Source organism: Aspergillus novofumigatus, assembly GCF_002847465.1.
Source record: "Aspergillus novofumigatus IBT 16806 chromosome Unknown P174scaffold_2, whole genome shotgun sequence".
Taxonomy (NCBI): domain Eukaryota; kingdom Fungi; phylum Ascomycota; class Eurotiomycetes; order Eurotiales; family Aspergillaceae; genus Aspergillus; species Aspergillus novofumigatus.
This window is the reverse complement of record NW_020194275.1, coordinates 2,432,851-2,456,363: the sequence shown is the minus strand read 5'-3', so window position 1 is coordinate 2,456,363 and position 23,513 is coordinate 2,432,851. Positions and strand designations below refer to the sequence as shown.

Below are 23,513 nucleotides of genomic sequence, written 5' to 3'. Positions count from 1 at the left end.
GGAGCAGTGTAAACGATTACTGTTTCAACACTCAGTATCTCCATTATTTTATAGTAGCAGTGCCTCTAGCAGTACTCCGTAGTGCATCCATAACTATTCATCTGGTATTGTCCATCCCAGGTAGTATCTATCTAGTATCTGCTGTTATGACGGATGAATTATTAATTCTCTTTTGCAAGGATGTGGCGTAAAAGGTGGGATATCTTCACTACCTTAGGTTCTGCTCCTCAGCTTTATCCAATAAGAGGAAGCAATTGTGGATGTGGATGATGTTAGGTATCTATCCAATGTCTAGTGGTTAAGTGGTTTTATGCCCGACTGTTTTCATATCTCTAGATAGATAGTAGTGTTCTTATGCAAACCATGGATGTTCTCCCGCTAGAATCTGGAGACGGATGTGTCTTCCATGGATCATGTGGCATGCAGATACATGGGTACCTCAGGTATCCTAGCTCAATCGTCTACTATTTACAACTACCTTAGGCTCTCCGCAACTCAATTCCTTCCACTCGACCATTCAAATCAACGATGATACTATCTGGAAACTGTCGTCATATGATTATCCCTCTTTCTCTTTGATATCACCCGACTGACCCTTGCTGAGTCTACTGTAATTTCATTCAACCTGCGAAGGAGTCTCTGATTCTCCACTGTCCTCCACCCGTAATACGCGCAAGCTTCAATACTGCTTGATTCTACGGGAGTACTCCATAGGCTATTCAAAAACCACTACCTCTACGAGGGGTAGGTTCCAGATTTACCTTTTAGGATTGGAAATGTCTCCCGGTGAGAGTTTCTGAATGCAACCTTCTAGAGTTCACGTTATCAAGAGAAGACAAATTCTCGCCCAATTGCCCTGGCGAATTACCCACTAAGTGTGTACTAAAGCACTAGTTACTGTATCCACCCACGATCCCTCGAATTGGGCACATGATGATGACCTCATCCGATCCGACGGTTTCACACTTTCTCCCGTCCATCCTTCCTTCTAGAAAACCATAACCCAACGACTTCACACTACATTGGCTACAACCGCAACCGAGGTCACAAAAAGTGGAGATTATTCCTTACAGAACACAACCTAGGCAGTCAAGCTACGTACTAATGTTTTGCTTTTGACAAAACGACGACACCATCAACGGTCCACCAGATGGATCCTGAGCCAAGCCCCGGGGCAACTGTGGCGCTTCTGCGGCTTTGCCCCATTGCCGGTGCCCTTCGTCAGTCAATCAGAACGCTTCAAAGTTAGCAGCTTCATCCTTTTCCCCGTCACTGCCATGATTACCATCGACGGGTAGATGGATACTAATCGGATCACCAGACCCCTTGAAACAGACGATCAATCATCGACTACGGCTGTAACTAGTCTGATCGTGGACGTCGGTAATCCAGACGAGAATCCCCATTCTCCGCTCCCTCGACTTGGCCAATCTCTCCAACTCTTCATTGGACGGTAAGAGGAGCAAAGGATGAGGTATTTTTCTGCTCTTCAGTATCACTATAATGACCAAGTCTCAAGGACTGCGGACCGACCCGGTTTCATGGTTTTCGATCGTTTCGCCAGGAAGGGTCAAACGAGTCGGTGTTTTGTTGCGGCCGTGATCTTCCTCAATTATGAGCTTTACTGGAGTCATACTGGACCACATGAGACTTGGAAAGCGAAAACACCTTGGAAAAACTGTGACCTCACTCTCAAGGCACTGGCAAAAAGACCCTACAGCTCGGGATGTCCTTCCGCGTGCCGCGAAACCACCGCTCCTTTTTTGTTGCCCGGGGTGCTTCCTTCCACATCTTACCGGGGACTGTCACTGGTAAGTAGCTATTCATACCCCTTGCACACTTCAAGAGTCACGCTCGACCTGGTACATCAGAGCCCCGAGGGTATGCTCGAAGGATCCAACCTTTACCGTACAGGACGGTAGGACCACTCTAAGCAGCTTCGCCTGCTGTCGTTGAACAGTTTAGAGATCTATATAATCGATCACGGTCTCCAACATGAGCCTTTGCTTAGCCGCAATGCCCTCTCAAGGGCACCGGTAACAGGGCACAATCCTTCTGCTCTGTATGAACTCTTCATGATGGACCCGATATTATACGTCGAGTGCACCGCCCCTTGGTGCCTGATTTGCCCTTATCCAAGCTGTGACCTTATTCAAGCCACCATCCGCCCCTTTGGAGCGTACTCAATGTGACTAGCGCAATGGCTACTCCGTCCCTGCTCCTCGAAGAACGGTTTGCCACAGGACAGAAATATCTGAAGTGTCAAACCATGAGTCGCTCTCACATTCATGGGGCATGGATCGCCTAGCCACAGGCTCAAACCGCAGCTGGTGACACATCAGAAGCTGCTTCATTCTCTTCTTTGCCCTACCTTGCGGATCGCTTCACCGATGCAGGGACTTGTGGCGCATTGCTTTCGGCCCGGGTGTTGTCCCTCAAGGCAATGAAGATGGGCTTCATGGACGAGCCTTTCGGGCTGCCTGAAGAGCATATATAATTGAGTCATAGTAAGTAGAGATCATCCCTTTACTGTTTGTTTCTGTTTCTGTGCTTCATCGTGAGCACGGTCGAATCTGTCGATACTAGCGCATGCTCCCTCTGCAAGACCCAAACTCGCTACACCCCTTATCAAGAATTCGGCTCCTGTACATACATCAGTAAAAGGTCAAGCTAGTGAGAAATGTCTGCTCCACTTCGTTCTTCCCTCCTCACTGCTACTCTCCCCTCCCACACCCAGCGCCCAGAATATACAACCTACACAACCCCTCTACATCCTACCCGGCGAGCCCCAAGGTCATCGTCGCGAATCCCACATCGACGCAGCTACAATCACACCGCTGGCCGGATACCACACCCCCAACCCAGATTGCAGTATGCACATGGGCCCATATTCATCACAACGCACCAGTTTGCCCGACCCCCATGACAGGCTGGTGGGTATGCTGCGCATGCGGCGGAGACAATAACCCCGACCTCAGCTCGGGCCGGTGCACCCTCTGCGGCCATACTCTGTGCTCCAGCTGCCGTTTCTATTGAGCCACTTGGCTGATTAGCATATTGACTCATGCCGGGAGTTTTGTCTCTGCGCGCGTATTGAGACTGTCTATCTGTTTTGCACCTGGTCGACTGTATTACTAGCTGCGTTGTTTGCTTTTGCTTCTTTATTCGGTGATTATCTTCCATGGTAGACCTCTTCTGTACCTATTATCAGCGACGTTATTTCTCCTTGTCGCTCTTTGCGCCTTGTTCACATTTTCTTTTCTTGACGTCAGGGATAGATAGCCTTTGCTTGGCCTGCTATTGGGTCAATGTTATGATTCATGAACAAGATTGACACTCTATAGTGTGCCACATGATTCTCTCATACAGAAGCATCCTGTGACCTAAGTATATGCAGGAACTTGGGGCCAAAGCTCTATTGATATAGGAGCCTCAGGAAGGTCAGGCATCCATTTTATGATGAGGACAAAAGTGATAATTAACTAGACTATTCAATTACGCCGTCTATGTTTCCCTCGTCTTTGCTCATGCTGTGGTATCTCAGCCTCCGCAGGGTTCACAGACTCCGGCTCCGTGGGAGTTTCTAACCCAGCCTCTTTCTTCAACCTTGTCACAACGGGCCCGAGGGCAAAGGCGCTCTCGTGACTACTGTGGTCCGCACAAGGACTTTGCTTGATAGGGAGAAGCCAGTCGAGCACAGAGAATCCCATTACCTGCTGTAGATTCTTGAGTGGACTTCCAAGGTCAAATGGATTTTCTCCCGGTAGGGTCTGTAGAACTGCGAACACATGCAGTTCTCCGACTGGGAATTCCCGCGCGACTTCCGACTCAGCTGGCGGAACAGGCGGGAGAGGGTAGGTGATTGTACGGAAGGTTGGTGCCCATCGTTTGCTGAGGATGTGCCTCGGCACACGTATTGCCAAGGTCCACACGGCCGAGCGGCGGTTGAGGTTCTCAATTGTTGTCAGGTTATACACGGCAAGTTGCACAGAGCTTATGGTCATTCCAAAGGCGAAAAACCCAAAAAGAGAACTCCTAGTGGCTGGTAAGAAAGATATACATCTCGTAGCGAGGAAATGTACTCACAATGCAAGACAGACAATCCAATGAGCATTGGTTCTTCCGCCCTATTAATCATCACGATGCATTAATTGAAATCCTTCCCGGTCAGTCAGATCATGCACTTACTTCCCGTCTGAGCTCCGCAGTGTATATCGCAAAGACGATGAGAACAAATATGCAGTAGAACATCGTATAAACGATGAACTGGATAAAGAACTTGAACGAGGTCTCCGAGACTACACCGCCAACCCTTCGGGCATGTTAGTCTCCTTTCAATGCAAAAGCCCGCGTATTATTCCGACATACCACGGGCAAAAGTGATCCATCTTGCGGACACATCGCTCAACCTCTCGACAGTGGTGCGCTCTGTCTGTCTTGAACTGACAGCATGTGGAGCAATACACCGGTCTCCCATCCGGTTGACATACAAAGACATCTTTGGTGTAGAAGCTCTCCAATCCTTCCGCATCCAGAGGGTATGCCTTTGCTCCCGCATTGTACTCAAGTCCTCGTTCGACGTCGCCTCCGTCAGATCTATCCGTTTTCTCCGTCGTTTTGGACCGATGATGTCCGCTCTTCCTCCTGCGATGTCTTCGACGACGGTGCTTTGACCCATCACTGTCGGTCTGATTCTGAGAACATGCAGTGCCCCGCGGCAGGTAACCAGGGTTCAAGACAACGTTATACAAGAGCCGGAGATAGGTGGCCAACACAGGAATCAGCAGGACGTAATAAACGGCAAGAATAGCGGCGCCAGCGCCAGTCCGAGACTTTCGATCATAATGGTGGGCAGGATGTATGAGATAGTCGACTGTTATTCAGGTTCATATTAGACTGAATTGTGGCTGGTATGATTGGGGCAGAGGATGCTGACCGCATAATGGTTTCGTAATAGCATAACTGGCATAACCAAATACACCGATCAAGATGGGAGGTATGATTCTGGCAACGGCGAGATTGACGCGCTTATCCGCGGCGCGACGTGCCATTTGAAACTAATTCCAGAATGTTTTGCGATCGCCCTGTGCATTGAGGAATGGTGATAAGATAGGAAGACTTGGTAAGAGATTTTTGCCAGAAGCACCGGCATCAATCATAAACCGGATCAAGTCTCATAAACACAGGCAACTAGCCCGCTCGAGTACGGTGCATAAGTCCTGATTGATATTATCTTGTTATGAATGCACTGGATTGGATGTAAGAAAGATTTAGATTTGGGTTATGATGATGTTGAAGCAGCCTCAGGAACATAATAACGATCACCACGTGCAAACATTACAAACAGAAGACATGACGTAGTCATGTGCTTCCATGTAAACAATGGCTGAACCAGCCAGTACAAAGATTCCAGTCTCAAGTACCTTTATTATGCAACAGTTAATTCTATGGTTTGACTGCGATATTGTGGCTTGAGTATACAGAGTCCCGGGTCTACCATGACCGGCCATACTCAGCCCACGTTCCATACCACTTGATGAACCGCCGTCGCGGCACCTTGAGCCGAACGGATCGATGTCCTAGCGAGCATTACAGTTCCAGGCATGAATTTTTCTGCCTGTACTTGCAGGTCATCTCTGGATACGAGCATCGTCACCTCTCATGATAGGCAGACATCGACTTTCATGAGTCTCCGGTCAAGCCAAATGGCTGTTAGACTAAGGGGACAATCGTAAACAACTTCATTGATTCAAAACGAAAGTGAAGAGCATAATCAGTTGGGACATAAAAGTCACTCCAGTGATGGCAGACAAGGAATTCGTCTGGATGGAGTCGGAATACCTTCAGGAACCGGAACTGGGGCCAAATGTCTCAATCAAATGCGTTTGACCTGGGTCAAGCAGACGCAGTGTAGCAGTACGAAACCATGCTGCTAATAATAATCATAACAAAGACAAAGGATGGAACGGGAGAGATGATGCGAGAGAGAAGACAGCATAACCATCACCATCTATTTTTAATGATTGTCGGCAATGAATCATCCTCTCTCACTCTGGTCCCCCGTCATCTTCCACATTGAACAGATAGAATATAGCTTACTCAACGTCATCAGAGAAGGGCCTTGTAAGACGCCAACAGTGATGACTGAATGGTCAAATGACGGCTTAGGCAGCAGGAGCACGTGGAATGCAGCCTTGTTTGTGCTTACTGCTGAGAGGGCCGAAAAGCATTTGACCGACAAATGCTACGGGGAAAACGGCTTTCCGAGTACATTTGGTGAGCAAAACTAACGGTCAGCGCCAAATGTGAAAGCGCCTTAGGAACTATGACTGTTCTTTTTTTCTTTTTTCCATGACGATTTCCGCGACGAATCATGCAAGGACGAATGCACGACGGAGCCTCGTGCTGTAGGTAACTAGGCAGGGGGGATCGTTGCCTGAATCCGCTGGTACTAACGTTGCTGAAAGTGGAGTCGTCCTGAGAGCCGCTACCAGTTAGTACGTCCGTTTCAGCAGGCAACACACGCGCGGAGTACAAACAGATGACTATCCTACAAGTCAAGAAAAAGAAAACAAAATGCAAAATGAGCCAAGAAGAATGCAGACGAAATCCCAAGACCGTTCAATGCTTGGGGTGAAAAGGGCGGAAATCAGACGGCATTCGGGCAAAGCGACATGTCCAAGCCACCCACTTGCTGATTCCGCCTTTTCCATCATAGACAGTGGACCCTCAAGGAGGGCCTGAGTCAACGGGAGTGCTTATTCTAGCGGTCATTCTACTCAGATATTCTCATATTGATTCAGAGATGACTTCAATGTCATTCTCGAGATGGCATCTAGGCGCTGATGGACCCATTATTCACGCCGCCAAGCCACAATTCGATCTACTGCAATCCAGGATCCTAATGGCCCCCGTCTCTAACTTCTCTTAGGAAGCGGGTTCAACTAAGCTATTCTCTGGCTTGCTTGCCTGATGATATGCCTGAAGATGAAGGTTGATTCGCTGCAGACCTGGGGCGCATTTGGGATGTCCGGGGCTTTTGCCTGGGAGAAGCCACACTTTGCCCTTGTGAGCTGCCTTGCTCATTGCTTGATGTGATTCATGTCTTTATCATCATCTCATTCTTTGTTTTTTATTTAAACATGCTCCGATCCCTCCTTATGGACACTCTTTCATTCTTCATCATTCAACGCAACAAGCATCCACTATATAGACCTGTCTTCAAGGCTCTCAGAACTACCATTCGTCTTCTCCATCGTCAGGATCATTCGCTCAATCGTCTCTTCCATCTCAATCATGCCTGGCTCCTGGTTCACTGAGGACAAGAACAAGAACCTGAACATCAACATCAACGACTCCCTACCCGGCTGCCACGACATGTCTTCCTACCACGCTGTCACTGTCTCCAGCAGAAGGCATCTGCACATCAGTCGTCATGCCAGCCTACAGGGTCCCCCAATGCCTTACGAGGATCTTCCGGAGACCTACTTCGCCGGCCACTCAGGTCGAGCGACAAACATGAACAAAGTCTACAGCCAGACCTACATGTACATCTGCTGCAACTGCGGCGACGGGCCGAAAGTATACAATGTCCAACCGAGATGCACAGAGTGCAACCACATTGTATGCTCCAGTTGCAAGCCTGTCAAGTAGTACCTCATCTCCAGCACAACAACTAGGTAAGAACTTCTGCCGCTGTACCGATACTGAGAAGCCGAAGCTGATGCGTTGTGCTTACAGAAATTCAGGATGGCTGTGCCTGCCTGCTGTATATTGTATTTGGATTGGTTCTCGGTTTGGTTGTCATCGTGAGCGAAGCATTATTATGGATACATCATGAAACATGAAACATGAAACATGGAACGAACATGAACATGAGCATGGGAGTTTACGGTTATTTTTGGGAAGGTTTGCATACTTGGACTGGATAGACCTGGAATGTCTTTTGGATACAGCGCTACTTTGATGATTTTACCACTTTTGATGCTAGATCGGCGGGCTACAATGAGCTGAGCTGGTCTCAGCCCATAGTAGCCCTGGTGGAAGCCGGACGGCAGTGGGGTTGTCATGTCATTTGATCTGTCCTTTGTTTTTGATACTGTCTATGACTGCAGTTTGATGTTTTAGATATTTGAGGTCTATGTTAATCAATTTGTTCCCTGCCGCACTGTGACTCTAAGATCTGTAGTTCGTGTCTTAGTTGAATATTATTGGCATGGACCAGGGAGCCTTGTAGCCTGGGGTTGCCTAGCTGGAGATCGCGTGCCATATTCTGAAAGTATACTCCGTCCAGGAAATCTGTGACTGGCCACATTGAACCAGAATCCATTTTATTAGAATTTAGACCAATATTTTTTCTAACTCCAGGATCAGAAAAAAAATCCCAAGAACTTTCTTTTTTTTTAATTTTCTTTTGATGTCTGCTGTCCAACTACTTCAAAATGACGCTAGCCGTGATGATGTATATACAGGGGAGATCAGCCACTTCATCATTAGTCGAAAACTGGATAATCCTTGACAAGATGAGTACTGTGGCACATTACTAGTTTAGTTAGTACTACAGACTAGTCTTAATTATCATAGTCTTGCAGTCTTACTCTTATTATAAATCACCATTTTGAGCCGCAGTCGATCACAGCAAGGATGACATGCATCATGCCCTCCATGGATTCCACCGCCCTTTCTGTCGGGATCTATATGCAGTCAACCCTATTCCCTGCACAAAACAGCGGTCTCCATCTTACAACTTGCTTCTTCAGCTTAGAAATTCAACTTCAGCCCTGCAACGATACTTCATACTTGGGCTATTCCGACTCGGTGAGAAATACGAGGGTAGGTAGGCTGTGTTGCGCCCGGACTTGTTCGATACAAGTGCCAAAATCACGGTGAGGCATTCCAGCAAATTTAGGTTTACCGAATCTGCCTTGATCTAATCCTTTTTGTTTATGGTTCCAAGTCTTGAAGTGGATTTAGATTCACCATGTTTCCTTTCAAATTATTAGAGAAATTGTTTCAGCTCTGAACGACGACGATGAAACATACACTGCCTTACACTACGGAGTCTATCCCAGGAATTTCCATGACCCATATGCAACGACATTCTAGAACTATTTTCCATACATATCCCAACTGTCAGCCCTGCATGAGTAATTAAGAGCACCCGGACATATCTCCCTGCCAGTAGCCACATGGTATCCCCGACCCCAAGCCAGGATCTATCTACACCGTACCCTTGGGAATAAAAACTCGAGAATCCGCCCCCAATTCAGTTGCATGACTCGAAAGAAGCTATTCTAATCAAATCTTCAATATCATAAATAGATATCCGCTCTTCCGCAATTACAAGAGCATCCTATCCCGGGTTGCCGCTCTTCTCCGAAATGGGGTCCAAAAACAACGCGCTGAAGATGACAGCCCCCAACCCTAAATATGACTTTTGGCGCCGTTGGATAAACCAAAGTGATCCTTCAACTGTCTTGATTCTTCATTACGTGAGATGGTTAATTGAATCACCAGTCATTCAGCATGATATAGCGCTGGAGAAGTGAGAGCCATACTCTTCTAGTCCTACTGCTGACTATCAATATATTCTCCCGCACCACGTGGCAGCGTATCCCAGAGTCCCAGATAATCAACCTGGACACAACATATAGGTTACCGATTGTTACAAAGTACCTACTAAATTAAGAAAATGTCGCATTACAATATTATTATTCCATCAATTGATCTTTGATTTTTGTTTCCAGACCAGGTCCTAACCTAGGTGCCAACCTACCTTCATGCCCAGACAAAGAAGACGGTCGGGGTCCCAATGCAGAAAGAAACCAACACAACGAGATGACTCAGAATCTGCGACGTACAATGTATGAGTGATCCTGATGCTCTCAACTATGACTCAGGATTCGGGTCACAGTACAAGGTTTTCTGTTCGGTTTAGTCGTCGAATTGATGTGCAAGTAAGTGAAGTGCACAGCCCTAAGTATGGAGGATAGCGAGATCAAATGATCGGGATACAATTTGGGTGTTCAAGTGCTGGTGGGCCGTACACAAGTCGTAATGGTTATCCATGATGACATTCAGACACTACTAGCGACACTGGGGTATTCATATTTCATCCTCTATCAGACAACCTCGTCCCTCTTCCGTTGGCTATGCAAACGCCCGTTTGCGCCTTGTTTTGCCCGATAGGCGCTATACGCCCGCCTTCAGCCGGGTCGGGAATCGGGATACGGGCGAAGGTGGACACATCGGAGAAATGGATTGGATACCAAGATGTACTATCATACTCTGATTCGAATGGAAAATGAATGATTTGATTATTCACTATCGCTATGTATCTCTTACCACCCGAGAGTGGTGGCTGTACGTTTTCCCACTCCATCGAGCAAGGAAAGCAATCTGGGACTCGTGGATCAGTCCGCACCATTGCAGTCTCAGTAGCTGATATGGATATTATCCTCATGGCCCACAGACTCTGAATCCGCGAGGCCTTAGTGATGGTCGAAGTGGAGGGCGAACTGCCTACGCCCCGCTGCTAGAGAAAATATGGTTGAGATCCTACCAAAACTCCATGCTGTTCTTTTGTATACCAATAAGCACAGATCAACAGCGTAAGAATGAGAACACCCTGTTATGGATGAGAGGGCAACACCAATGATCCCATCCACCGTAAGCAGAGCTATAGAAGGTCAAGTGGTGCGTATGTCTAGATAAGTGGACGAAGAAGAATCTCTGATGGCAAACAGAGCGAGCGAGTGACGGGTATCAGAAAACCGTACAAGGATATCTTGTTTATGGCGTGAAGAGGCGAAGGAGTTTTTCAGGAAGGTTTCACTTGCATTCACAAGTGTCACAGCTCACCTTGGTAGAGGAAAAGCTTCTTCCATCAGACGAACAAGTGCCATGATCCTGCTACAAGGGCAAGACACGTGATGGATCTTGGAGGAAGCGTCTACGGTATGCGGCAATTTCCGTGGCCACGGTATTGAAATCTTTCACCTTGTCGCGCCGCATATCATTGATGATTTGTTTCAGCCCGGCGATATATTGGTCCTTTTCTTCAGGCGTTTTGCCCTCTCGAAGGGATCCCATCTGGACGAGGATTTTGTCATCTGTCGAAATCAATAACACTGCGTGTCAGCATCTCCTCGCCGCGTTCGAATCAAACTGACAATGTCTTGCTGTGTTCGGGAACTGCTGAAAATAATGAAAGAACGGAAGGAGGGACAAAGCCAGGGCGGGAAACGAAACGCAATCAGAAAACGAAGAAACCGGGGACGAGGGGAAATTGTGGGGCCAGGTTATGAATCGGATTATGACATGAGGAATGTTGCAATGCTTCTGTCTAAGTATGTCGACGCACCGCTAAGAGTCATGTCACGAAAATGCTGGAGGTCGCATGACCGGTCATTGCAGACACCGCCAGTAGCCTCGTAGGGACAGAGATATTTTTCAGAATCGATGTTGTGACTATATGTTAGGGATCGAAAACCGCCCGAGACATTCTCAGTGAATCTAGGGTGGTAGCGGTAAGCCTTGAACCATCTCAATGGGCTAATGTAGGGTGTGAATCTGGGAGCTTTCTCCTCCTGGGGTTCATTCTACAAAGCCGTCAGCAGTGCTCCTCCCCGAATTAGAGATAGTCCGCACATTCGAGAGCCCATGCGGGGAGCTGGTTTCTGGTTGAACTTCCAGTTCCTGAACCTTTCCCATTAGCGGCATATCAGCTCTCTCGACCCGAGAAACCTCTGCAGACTTTAGGGAAGCAAGAGAAACAGGACTGAAAGGGGGAGTATAGACGGAATCGGAAGGGCTGCTATCCGCTTCGGGCTCTGGTGGCTCGTATGTGTCGGAGATGGAAGATTCGCGAGAAGATTGCTTTTCGAGTTCTTGAACTTCATCCGCATTGGGGGTAAATACATCCCCTGCATCCCCTGTATCAGGAGCGTGCGGAATGCGCTGCTGTTCCGGAAGAGCGTGGTCAGGAGTCATCTCGTCCTCTACAGTCTTCCGATCAGTGGCTGGGATGCCACTCAAAGCTTCATGCAGACTAGGCTCCGGCGTGGGTGTTTCGCATTCCATGGGCTCTCCGTGATCAGCTGGCACAGAATCTTCACTGGAATCAGCAGACTCATCCATCGCGGAGCCTAGGGATTCTGATGTTGAAGAAGAGGCTGCATCGTTTGCAGGGTCCACAGCGTGGTCAGACCCGTCCGCATCCATAGACAGATCTGAGGTAGCAGAGGGTCCCGCCTCAGATGCCAGACTAGAAACGGGAGATCCTTCGACCGGGCATGCCGCACCTTGACTTCGCGACTCGGCAGCGGAGATGTCTGGCAACGAGGAACCATACCTTGCCGCACAGCTTTGAAGATGTGTTGAACCTGTAATGAGGTTTTGCGTCATGTAAGCTCCAATTTTCGCAGCATTATCGGTGTGAAGTCCGCAATAACAAGAATGTAGGACGGAATCGGGGACAGCAGATTTAACGTACCTTCATCTGATGCTTGGACTTGTTCCTTCGCATCCAACGCACGTTGAGCTATTTCCAGCTCTTCTAGAGTGAGGCCGTTCAACTCCAGGTCGAGACTATGCAGCTCCTCTAGAAGTTGTTGTCTCCCTTCCTTCCCCTTGGCAATATCACGCAGGAGGTTTTGCGCTTCTACTTTGACTTCAGCAAGCCGGGCTTCAGACTTTTGAATCTCTGCGTCCAGAGCGGGAACACCAGATTCAATTTCCTTCTTACGCAACAATTTCGAGCGCATCTCCTCAAGGTGGTCGACATCCTTGAGGGCCGAGATCCGCGCGATCGATTCTGACGAAAGTTTTTCGGTGTTAACTGTATTATTTGCTGGAACTGAAGGAATGGCTTCAGTATCAGCTTCCAAGAGAGCCAATTGAGGAGGCAATTTATGAGCCACAGGCTCTGAAATGACGCTGCTGGTTGGGTGTTCTTGATCAACTGAAGTTGGGTTGATTGCAGGAGATGAAACCGCTATTTCTGAAGGACGAGGGGATTGTGTGCGACTTGCTGCTAACTTGGCTTTCTTCCGTTGCTCAAGTTCGGCGATTCGCCGACGCATTGCTTGTATTTCAAGATCCTTTTTTCGAAGGTCTTCTTGATCATGATTTCTGTGACTTTGGGGTGTAGCAGATGCGGATATTCCTTGACTTGACGCAACTAGGCGTTGAGGAAGAAAGTCGGCCGACGAAGGAACTGTTCCGGACAAACCTTCAGGGCCTATTGGGCCGCCTTCCAGTGTCGTCTTCCCGGCGGGCTCGATCTCCATTTCCTCATTCTCGTCATCACCATAAAACTCATCATCACTGATATCAATGATCAGTCTATCCTCTGTAGCACTGTGATTTACTCCGTTATGGGACCTCTTCGGCGTAAGTGAAGGCTCGTCAAAGTCAGATGCTCTTGGACGCTTGCGTTGATTGACATGGGGCTGTGGCGTCGAATCAACAACCAAGCCGCGAACTCGTGTAACAGACGGCTCTGATGACTCTGTCATAAATAGCCCAGGGATACGCGACGGAGCAGTGGATTCTGGGTCAGGAGGTCTATCAGGTAGTGGATGTTGAATCATTGGGGTGTTGGATACTTGAGACACCGGGGCGGGGCTGCTTCCATTGCTTTGTGGTATCTCATCACGACGCAAAGAATCTATCTGCGCTTTTTGCTGACTTCTCATTAAACCCTGCTTCTTGAGCTGCTCGATTCGCTGTCGGGCTAGTTCAGTTTTCGCCTTATTCTTCTCTCTTGTGCGTATGTCCTTCTCCTTAGGAGGGGTTTCACGCCCAGAACTCGCAGGCATGTCTTTGCCAGCGAAGGCAGAGACCGGGCTTTCAGACGATGGCGCTTCTTTTGCAGAGTCAGTTTGAGGGGTTGAGGGCGTTCTGGAAGCCTTGGCAGCTTTCGCAGCAAGCATACGCGCAATGACCTCTTTCCTTTCCAATGGTTTCGCAGTGGTGCTAGGCTGGGTGGTAGAGGTAGAAACAGGCGCAGGTGTGTTTGCCGCCGCTGCTGCCACAGGGGTTTCGGTTTCTCCTTTAGAGTGATCCAACGTCACAGGAGCAGGCCCATTTTCAACACTGCTGCTCGAAGTCGAGTCAAGACCCGCACCAGCCTTTTTTCCTGGAACGTCAACACGTTTGGTAGGCGGATTGATAGCTGGAGATACACCCTCTAGTTGTGGCGTAGGGACTCTGATTCCAACTTCCTCATAGAGCTGCCTAAGTACAGCGGGATTGATCCCCTCTCCTACCAGCTCACTGTAACGAATGTTGTGTGGTGCTAAGCGCAGAAGCGCGCCTTGTGCTTGAATTCGAAGCTGTGCCACTGATTTCCCGCTTCCGTGCGACCCAGACAAATCTTTCGTAGGTGAAAAAGACGTATCTTCGTGGGATGAAGCGCCGGGAGCACCGTTCGACAAAAATGGCTCAAGGTTGACAGAACCTGGAGGATCATACGCTGTGCAAAATTAGTGCATCTATCTACCAAAAGTGAGCCCAAGCGAGACATACGTGACTCAGATTCCCTCGCCGATATGTGCGATCCAGTTGAGGATGCCTCGCCTTCTTCGAGGTCCAAGGTGGACGCGTCACGACTTTTCGCCGCGGGGCTCCTTCTGGATTCCTTGTCCCTAGCCAAAGTCGTAACGCTGCAAGTGCCTGTCGCGGACCCGTTTTGCTGCGTCAGAGTCGACGGTCTTGCATCGGCTCGGGTTTCGGCCAAGCCTGCATTCTCTGAACTCGTGGGCATGGACATCTCCATATCGGTAAGTTCACCTTCTTCGCGATCATAATCTTTCCGCGTACTCGGTGTTGTGGCGGCTCGCGAGTCAGCACCATTCATGGACACCGAATTGGCTTCCGAACGAAGATCGCCCGATGAGGGGCGACTCGGCGCTTGGATGTTGGCTGCGGGAATCGGCAATGGCGGGTATCTCAACGGAGGCATCTGGATGGGTGGGAAAGAAGGAGGGTGAAACTGTGACGGCGTAAATGCGCCCATGAAGGGAAACGGTGGTGGTGGTAGAGGCAATCCCGCTACAGGACCTCCTAAACCAGGAAGATTCGAAGTCATATTGATATTAGTCAGGTCGTTATAGTTGTAGGGTTGGTTGCCGTTGTCTTGCGGCTGCTGAGCCGATGAGATATCCTGACTGAAGGGTAGATGGGGTGCAAGTGACGATGGCATGGAAGTCGACGAAAAAATATGCGAGCGAGGCCATTGCTGGGTGTGAGGCGGACCGCGTATTGCGGGCGCTGGGGGATTCTGCGACATGCTTGGGTAAGAATCAACTGAGGCTATTCAACACAAGAGGATTCCGGTAGGATTCTGTAGTGTAATGAGTAAGTAAGATGCGGGCTGTGTTAGCTGAACGGATTCAGGTATCGCACATCATATAGATAGTATGCAGCTTCGCATCAATGTCAGCAGTCGTGGATCGAAGACACCAAATTTAAGAGCTGAAGGCTACTATTTTTCACATTTCAAGCCATGAATGACACATGAGAATATGACTATGTCTACTCGCAGACGGTGGTGGTGTAAGAGATGGGGGAAAAACGAAGGTCGACACGGACGGGAGAAGTGAAGCGCCTTTGCAAGAACTGAGGATCGAGTTTCGTGTTGCGAAATGCACGTGACTAGCGCACGGACATATCGGGACTAGCGCACGATCTGCTCCGCAGCCTGAGGAACCATAGGATGACGGATGTAAACAAACAGCGGGCCCCATCACAATGCAGATGCGCAGGTACTTTGGGTTCAAGCTGTGTTCACTCGTGCTTTACTGAGTCTTCATCTGCGTCTCTTTGTTCCCAAAGCACACAGGATCCCTTTTACCTTACCTTTATATTATGTTTTGGCTTTTCCTTTTCATTAATTGATTAATGACCTTGTTAGAAACAATTCCTCATGCCCAGAGCCTTTTTATGACCTTGGTTACATTGTCCTTATCCCACTCTATTTACGAATGATGCTCCATTGAATCGACGACAAGATGCTACCTTCTCAGTTGAATATCTCGCCGAAGCATGCCAACCCTTTTGGTCGGTCAACTCCATCTCCTTTGCCATCTGCTCCACAGACCAGAAGTCCGCGGCCAAAGTCGGCTATTGTAACGTCACCTTCGAAGTTCGAAGAGGCGAGGAGCCATTTCCGAAACTCGGCGTCTATTTCGCAATTGTCCCCGTCCAGTCTCAAACGAACCGTGACCCGGCAGAGATCGAATTCTCTAAGAAACGATGCGACATCCGGGACATTTGCGCCCGAGTTCATCAAGTCAGAAGAGCTACAAAGAGGCGCGGACGAGATCCGAGGCCTGGAAGGAGGCAATGACTTCTCAGGGAACAAATACGTCTGGTTACGTCACCCTGAGGAAGCATTTGTTCGTGGCCTGGTTCTAGAAGAAAGAGGAGATGGAAAATTATTGGTCCAGAGTGACGATGGAGAGGTATGACAACTCGAAGGCCATCGAGTCCATGAAGAATATGAAGCTTATCGCCATGGCAGCAACGAGAGGTTGAAGCAGACCAAATCGATAAGGTCAATCCGGCGAAGTTTGACAAAGCCGATGATATGGCAGAACTCACGCATTTAAATGAGGCATCTGTGGTGCATAACCTGCACTCACGATATCAGGCAGATTTGATATATGTGGGTTGTCCTGAATGATCCCTAAGAAACGAGGCTCCGTGGTCTGATCCAGTCATCTGTAGACTTACTCCGGTTTGTTTTTGGTCACAATCAATCCGTACTGTCCATTGCCGATTTACACAAACGAGTACGTGAAAATGTACAAGGGCCGGAGCAGAGAAGAAACTCGGCCCCACATCTTCGCTGTGGCTGATGAAGCCTTTCGGAATTTGGTCGAAGAGGGCGAGAACCAAAGCATTCTAGTGACGTATGTTCGTCCCCGAGAAGCTCGTGAGAACTGCAATATCTGACATTGGAGCGTAGAGGTGAATCCGGAGCTGGTAAAACCGAGAATACCAAGAAGGTCATTCAGTACCTTGCAGCAGTGGCAACTACCGATACTCCCTATGCTCGTTCAGGATCTAAGCAGCTGTCTACTCTTTCACAGCAGATATTGAGGGCGAACCCAATATTGGAAGCATTCGGTAATGCCCAAACTGTGCGAAACAATAACTCGTCTCGATTCGGAAAATTCATACGCATTGAATTTACCCGCTCTGGTCAGATTTCCGGTGCCTCGATTGACTGGTATCTCCTTGAGAAATCTCGAGTTGTCAAACCGAACAGTCATGAGAGAAATTATCACATATTTTACCAACTGTTGCAAGGCGCCGACCCGAAGCTGCGGGAAAGCTTGCTCTTAGCAGATTTGCACATCGAAGATTTTGCGTACACCAGAGACGGTAATGACAGCATCGCCGGTGTCTCTGACATGGATGAGTGGAATTCACTGATTGAGGCATTTCACGTCATGAAGTTCTCCGAAGAGGACCAGATGTGCATTCTTCGGACGGTTGCAGCGGTACTCCACCTGGGGAACATCACTATTGTCAAAGAAAGCTTGCGCGCAGACCAAGCTGCTCTGGGCCCCGACTCATTGAATAGCGTCGAGAGGGCTTGCCAGTTGCTAGGGATCGCGCCAGAGCCCTTTGTGAAAGGGCTGCTCCATCCGAGGGTAAAGGCAGGCCGGGAGTGGGTGGAAAAAGTCCAAACCCCAGAGCAGGTTCGACTGGCGCTGGACGCTCTCGCCAAAGGTATTTATGAGCGAGGTTTCGGGGATCTTGTCAACCGCATCAACAGTCGGTTAGATCGCAGTACCATGGCTGGCGACGATAGCTTCTTCATCGGCGTCCTGGATATTGCTGGTTTCGAGATTTTCAAGAACAACAGCTTCGAGCAGTTGTGTATCAACTACACTAATGAGAAGCTGCAGCAGTTCTTCAATCATCACATGTTTGTCCTTGAGCAGGAAGAGTACGCACGGGAGCAAATCGAATGGCAATTCATCGACTTTGGCAAAGACTTGCAGCCGACCATTGATCTGATCGAGCTGACGAACCCTATTGGTATCTTCTCATGCTTGGACGAGGACAGCGTTATGCCGAAAGCCACAGATCGCTCATTCACAGACAAACTGCATTCACTCTGGGACCGAAAGTCCCCGAAATATCGCGCCTCCCGCTTGAGTCAGGGGTTTGTTCTGACTCATTATGCTGCCGAGGTAGAATACGACACCGAGGGATGGCTTGAGAAAAATAAGGACCCTCTGAATGACAACGTGACACGCCTCCTTGCACGATCGACAGACAAACATGTCGCCTGCCTCTTTTCCGACTGTGGCGACACGGATGAGGATAATGAACTTCCCAAAAGCAGAGTCAAGAAAGGTCTTTTCCGCACCGTTGCACAGCGGCATAAAGAGCAGCTGTCAAGTCTCATGACCCAACTCCACCAGACCCATCCTCATTTTGTTCGTTGTATCATACCCAACCACAAGAAGCGTCCCAAGATGCTAAATGCCCCACTTGTCCTAGACCAGCTACGCTGCAATGGTGTCCTCGAAGGTATCAGAATTGCTCGTACAGGATTCCCGAATCGCCTCTCGTTTATTGAATTCAGACAGCGATATGAAGTTCTTTGTCCTAACATGCCCAAAGGGTATATGGATGGGCAGAGTGTCGCCCATAATATGCTCCAAAGACTTGGTTTAGATCCGGCCTGGTACCGTGTAGGCCGGACAAAGGTCTTTTTTCGAGCAGGTGTCTTGGCTGAGCTCGAAGAACGACGGGATCAGCTCATTCGGACTATCATGACTCAATTCCAATCTGCAGCTAGAGGGTTCATCCAGCGACGGATTTCAAACAAACGCCTATACCGGGCGGAAGCTACGAGAATCATCCAGCACAACTTCCAAGTCTATTTGGATATGAAGCGGAATCCCTGGTGGCGGCTATTCTCTAGGATGAAGCCTCTCTTAGGAGAGACACGTACTGCTAATGAAGTCAAGAAACGGGATGAAAAGATTAAAGAGCTGGAAGCCAAGATGAAGCAGGACATTGCTGAACGTCAGAAGCTTGATGAAGAGAGACGCCGTACGGAGATTGAGATTCAGAAAATCCAACACATACTTGAAAGCGAACGGGCCTTGGCTCTTGACAAAGAGGAGATCTTCAAAAGACTGCAGCTTCGTGAGATCGAGTTAACCGAAAAGTTGGCTGGGGCCATTGCGGACCAGGAGAGTCTCGAGGACCAACTAGATACTCTGATAGCCGCAAAGAAAAAGGCTGATGAGCAGCTTAGACAGCGCATCACGCAGCTTGAACAGGCCGGCGAGATCATTGAACGGCTGGAAGCCGAGAAACGGGATCTACTGGCCCGCCTCGACGTCCTTGACCGTCAACTGGAGGAGGCCCAGAGCTCTGTCGCCGAGCAGGAAGCCCGCGTTAAGGAGCTAGGCCAGGAAATAAAAATGCTCCAAAGCCACTTGACTCTCAAAGACCGCAAAATTCAAGACCTGGAAGCGAAATTACTCAAAACAGACCAGGAACTTGACATCAAGCTCGCAAGAACATCTAAAGATCTGGAGCTGTCGAAAAAGCAGATCAAGGACCTGGTCGAGGAAAACCGTTCTATCCGGCAACAGATTTCTGATCTCTCCTCCACATCTACTGGATATGAGGAAATGCTCAGGCGAAAAGAAAGTGAAATTGCTGTTCTGCGAAATGACACCAAGAAGCATCAAGAAGAGAAGGAACACTTAGAAACGGAAAAAGCATCCCTGTCAACACGCCATGATAATATGCAGAAGCGACTTCGAGAGCTGCAGGCAGAGTCGGGCGCAATGAAGTCTGAAAAAAGTCAGCTTGAACGTGAGGTCGCCGACGTCAAGAAGCTTCTCGAAGAGAAAATTTTCGAGGATGCAGAGGCTGGCGAGAGCAGGAAACTGCTTGAGCAGCAGATTCACGACCTGAAGAATCAATTATTTCAGGCACAGGCCGATCTCAGCCGTGAGCGACAGTCGAGAGACGACGTCCAAATGCTTGCTGAGCACAATCTTGCGGAGCTCAGGGACAAGTACGCCTCTTTGAATGAATCAAAGATCATCATAGAGAAAGAGATGTACATTCAGCAGGACACGCTTCGCCGTGCGACTGAAGCGCGAGTAGCTGCGGAGCAGTCTCGCAAGGAGCTCCAGACCGAGCTGATTAAACTTCGCGATAGGTTCACCAAAGTGGAGAGTGCCCGCTTGAACGCAGAGGCCGAGATCGAGCGAAATGTGAAGAAGCAGGCCAACGAGCGTCTGGATAGCGTCCGAAAAGATCTAGAGGAAAAGGCGCGTCTGCTGGAGGACGTTGAGGAAGAGCGATCTCGTCTCTCAGCGAGAGTGCAAGAACTTACCAATGCAATTGCTGAGTCTGAAAACTTCCGCATTCGCCATGACCAGCACAAAGAACGCCTCGAACGAGAGCTGGTTACGCTTAAAGGCAGGCTCACAGCCTCCGAGAACGACAATCGCGCTCTTTTGACCAAGATCCAACAGAAAAATCTGGATATTGCCAGGTCTAACTCAAAGGCCAGCGAGAGCCAGCGTCTCCGCATAACGAGCCTGCAGAGGGAAAAGGCCAAGTTGGAAGAAGATAACAGAAAACTGACTCGACAACTCGGAGACCTGCAACTTTCTGTTACGTCATTGGAAAAGCAGAAAGAGAAGCTGTCATTGAGTCTGGAGGATTTGAACCATGAGGTCAACAGGGAACATAAGGCCAGTCGCAACGCTGAGAAGGCCGCCTCAACTGCCGGTATACAACTTGCTGAAGCTAACAGGAACTTGGAGACAGAGAGACAGCTGCGAACTCAGGCTCAGGCAAACACACGAAAGCTTCAGGGATCTCTTGACACTGCGCACAAGGAAATTGAGACCTTGCACCGCCAGCTGATGCTTCTACATAAGTTCGTGGAGCCTCTGTCAGACAAGCCGCCAGAATCATGGGAGTCCATTCAGCCAGACCTAGCTGAGAAAGTAAATCTAGCCCAACTGCTGGATACCGTTCAAAGCAAACTTCAAGTGACGGAGGAGAAGTATAATCGAGCAGAGAGCCAACTTGCAGAAATGCGGCGTCGCCACGAGGACGAGATGAAGGAGCTGGACGCCCGTTACTCTTCATCCAAGCGTGCATTGCTTGAAGAGATTGACCAGAATCAGGTAGCCGGTAATCGTACCCCGACGCATCTGAGAAAGAATTCAGAAAACGGTCTTGTCAAGAAATTCGCTACGCCAACGACACCTAACCGGAGATTGAATCTCAACGAAGCTACAATGGATTCTGGTCGGTCAGATCGGACAGTCGACACTATCGGCTACCAGAAACGCATGGACCTCGCTACTGAAATCGAAGAGCTTCAGAACAAACTCCAGATGAGTGAGATGCAGAACCGTCATCTTCAGAACCAACTTGAACAACTCAAGCCCGTCCGAGACCTATGGCAGGATGAGAGCCCGTCTCTCAGACGCATGCAGCTTTTGGAGCGCGAAAATGGCCGCCTCCATGACCAACTAGACGATTCCGCCAAGAAAGTTTCTGCCCTAGAGAGGAGCATCCGTTCCGGAGAGCTATCGCTGCGTGATGTCCAGGCGAAATCGCACGAGGAGCTCTACGATCTGATCAATTCGCAGGAACAGTCTCGAAGATCGTTGCTCAAAGTCCATAATGAGGCCATGGCTGATTTCACCGAGGCGAAAGCGCAATTTGAGAAGCTCAAGCGAGCAAAAGCTACTCTTGAGGTGGAACTTCGAGACGCACTCTCCGAAGCGCAAGAGTTGCAAGTTGCTAGGGAGCAGGATGCCGTCAGCCGAAATCAGCTTCTCGAGGAGTTCTCCGACTTGCAGATACGGCTGGATGCGGAAACATCCAAGTCCGCTGATCTCGCCTCCAGCTTGAGTTTGTATAAGAGTCGGGCGGATGACTATTTCAACAAGCTCGAACACGCAGAAATTGCCGTCCTCAAAGCCACTCGCGCGGAGCAGTTTGCCAAGTCACAAGCCCAAGAGGCAGAGGAGACGTGTGCGCAGATTATGGCTGAGCGCAAACAGATGGATGCTCTTGTTGAAGACCTGCAAAGACAGACACAGATGCTAGAGGCTAGGATGGAGGATCAAGCAGCTGAGCTACAAGGAGCGCTTCAAGCGAAACAGCGCTTGCAGAATGAACTTGAAGATTACAGGAATCAGCGTGCGATCGACATCGAAGACAAAGAAACGTCAATGGAGCAGACCAGGCTGAAATATCAAAGGGAATTCTCTACGCTCAACAATGAGCTCGAGATGGAACGAGAGAAGGTGCTCAATGTTCGTAGCGAGAACGCTCGTCTTCGGGAGGAACTGGAGGATCTCCGTAGCAAGTGGGATAATGAAGTCCTGAACAGCTCAACTTGGGCTAAAGAGAAAGCACGGATGGAGATCACATTACAGGATGTCACTACGTCTCGCGATGAGGCTGTCAACGCCCATAACGAAGCCCAAGGCAGAGTTGTGTCCCTTCTTTCACAGGTCCGAAGTCTGCGAACCTCGTTTGATGACATCACGGCAGAGCGTGACACATTGTTCAAAGAGAAGAAGATGCTTGAAGCCCGACTGGCTGAGGCTGCGGAGAGACTGGAGGAACTCGCCAAGGGCGAAAGTCCGTCTATGCGCAACGCCGCCAGTATGGACCGCGAGCTCCTAGAGCTGAAGTCGAAACTCGCCCAACAAGAAGACGTCTCAGCTGCCGCTGTTGGGAAGATGAGGCGAGCTGAAGCACTAGTGACTGAGATGCAGAAAGAAGTCACTGCTGAAAGGGAGGCAAATGCTCAGCTCTTCAAGGATAAGGCCGCGCTAGAGAAACAACTCAAGGAGGCGCAGTTGCGATGCGTCGATTTAGAGACCAAGAGCTACTCGACAGGCAGTCAGGATGTTCGATTCCTCCACAAGAGGATCAAAGAGGTAGGTTTTCATCCCACGGAAATGCGTCATCCAAGATACTGACGCGTCAAATAAAACAGTTGGAGACGCATCTCGAAGAGCAAGAGAACAAGCACAGCTCGGAACAACGGTCACTGCGCAATGTCGACCGTACAGTCAAAGATCTTCAGTCACAGTTGGAGCGGCGTGACAAGCTGAATGCGCAACTTGAGGAAGATGTCAACAAGGGTCGTGAGAAGATTGAGCGTCTGCTTCACAACATTGAGGAGCTTCAGCAAAGTGACTCGGAGGCGCAGCTCCAGATCCGCCGAGTTGAAAGGGAGCTACGCGAAGCACGTGAAAAGGCATTAAGATTAGAGCGTGAATTGCGTGAATTGGACGGGTTGAAAACCCTGCGTACCGAACGAGGGAGTGCGATTGGGAGACCACATGTGACCTTCAGCGATGTTGGAAGCAGAAGAGGTAGCGGCGTCTACGGGGCGAGTGACTTGCCGCAGAGGATGCCGAGCAACACGAAAGGTTTCCTCTGAGGGTATTATGATATAGCAGGTTGATCCTGCTACAGCT

At 49.2% G+C, this 23,513-nt stretch overlaps 3 protein-coding genes across 3 annotated transcripts; 1 reads left to right on the top strand and 2 right to left on the bottom strand.

Moving 5' to 3' along the window:
- Positions 1 to 3,438: 3,438 nt before the first annotated feature.
- P174DRAFT_438932 (DHHC family palmitoyltransferase) lies at positions 3,439 to 5,281 on the bottom strand. The gene is made up of 5 exons (XM_024826667.1): positions 4,937 to 5,281; positions 4,369 to 4,873; positions 4,189 to 4,312; positions 4,087 to 4,127; positions 3,439 to 4,035 (listed from the first exon to the last, which is right to left on the bottom strand). Exons 1-5 carry the CDS (start codon positions 5,049 to 5,051, stop codon positions 3,492 to 3,494), a joined length of 1,329 nt encoding a protein of 442 aa, XP_024685731.1. The 5' UTR covers positions 5,052 to 5,281; the 3' UTR covers positions 3,439 to 3,491.
- Positions 5,282 to 7,269: 1,988 nt separating this feature from the next.
- P174DRAFT_438931 (uncharacterized protein) lies at positions 7,270 to 7,838 on the top strand. Its single transcript, XM_024826666.1, has one exon. The coding sequence runs from the start codon at positions 7,297 to 7,299 to the stop codon at positions 7,651 to 7,653; it is 357 nt and encodes a 118-aa protein (XP_024685730.1). The 5' UTR covers positions 7,270 to 7,296; the 3' UTR covers positions 7,654 to 7,838.
- Positions 7,839 to 10,911: 3,073 nt separating this feature from the next.
- Positions 10,912 to 15,587, bottom strand: P174DRAFT_510221 (uncharacterized protein; the record flags this gene model as incomplete). Its single annotated transcript, XM_024831653.1, has 6 exons — positions 15,409 to 15,587; positions 14,530 to 15,346; positions 12,494 to 14,476; positions 11,650 to 12,383; positions 11,363 to 11,600; positions 10,912 to 11,111 (listed from the first exon to the last, which is right to left on the bottom strand). Exons 2-6 carry the CDS (start codon positions 15,290 to 15,292, stop codon positions 10,912 to 10,914), a joined length of 3,918 nt encoding a protein of 1,305 aa, XP_024685729.1. The 5' UTR covers positions 15,293 to 15,346; positions 15,409 to 15,587.
- Between the last annotated feature and the right edge of the window lie 7,926 nt (positions 15,588 to 23,513).

Bases quoted from the DNA above. Each gene is read 5' to 3' on its own strand.
- P174DRAFT_438932 (XM_024826667.1), bottom strand. From the start codon at position 5,051: ATGGCACGTCGCGCCGCGGATAAGCGCGTCAATCTCGCCGTTGCCAGA. The intron at 4,874-4,936 runs GTCAGCATCCTC...CCTGAATAACAG, and splicing joins TATTACGAAACCATTATGCG to TCGACTATCTCATACATCCT. The intron at 4,128-4,188 runs GTAAGTGCATGA...GATGATTAATAG, and splicing joins CTGCGGAGCTCAGACGGGAA to GGCGGAAGAACCAATGCTCA.
- P174DRAFT_438931 (XM_024826666.1), top strand. From the start codon at position 7,297: ATGCCTGGCTCCTGGTTCACTGAGGACAAGAACAAGAACCTGAACATC.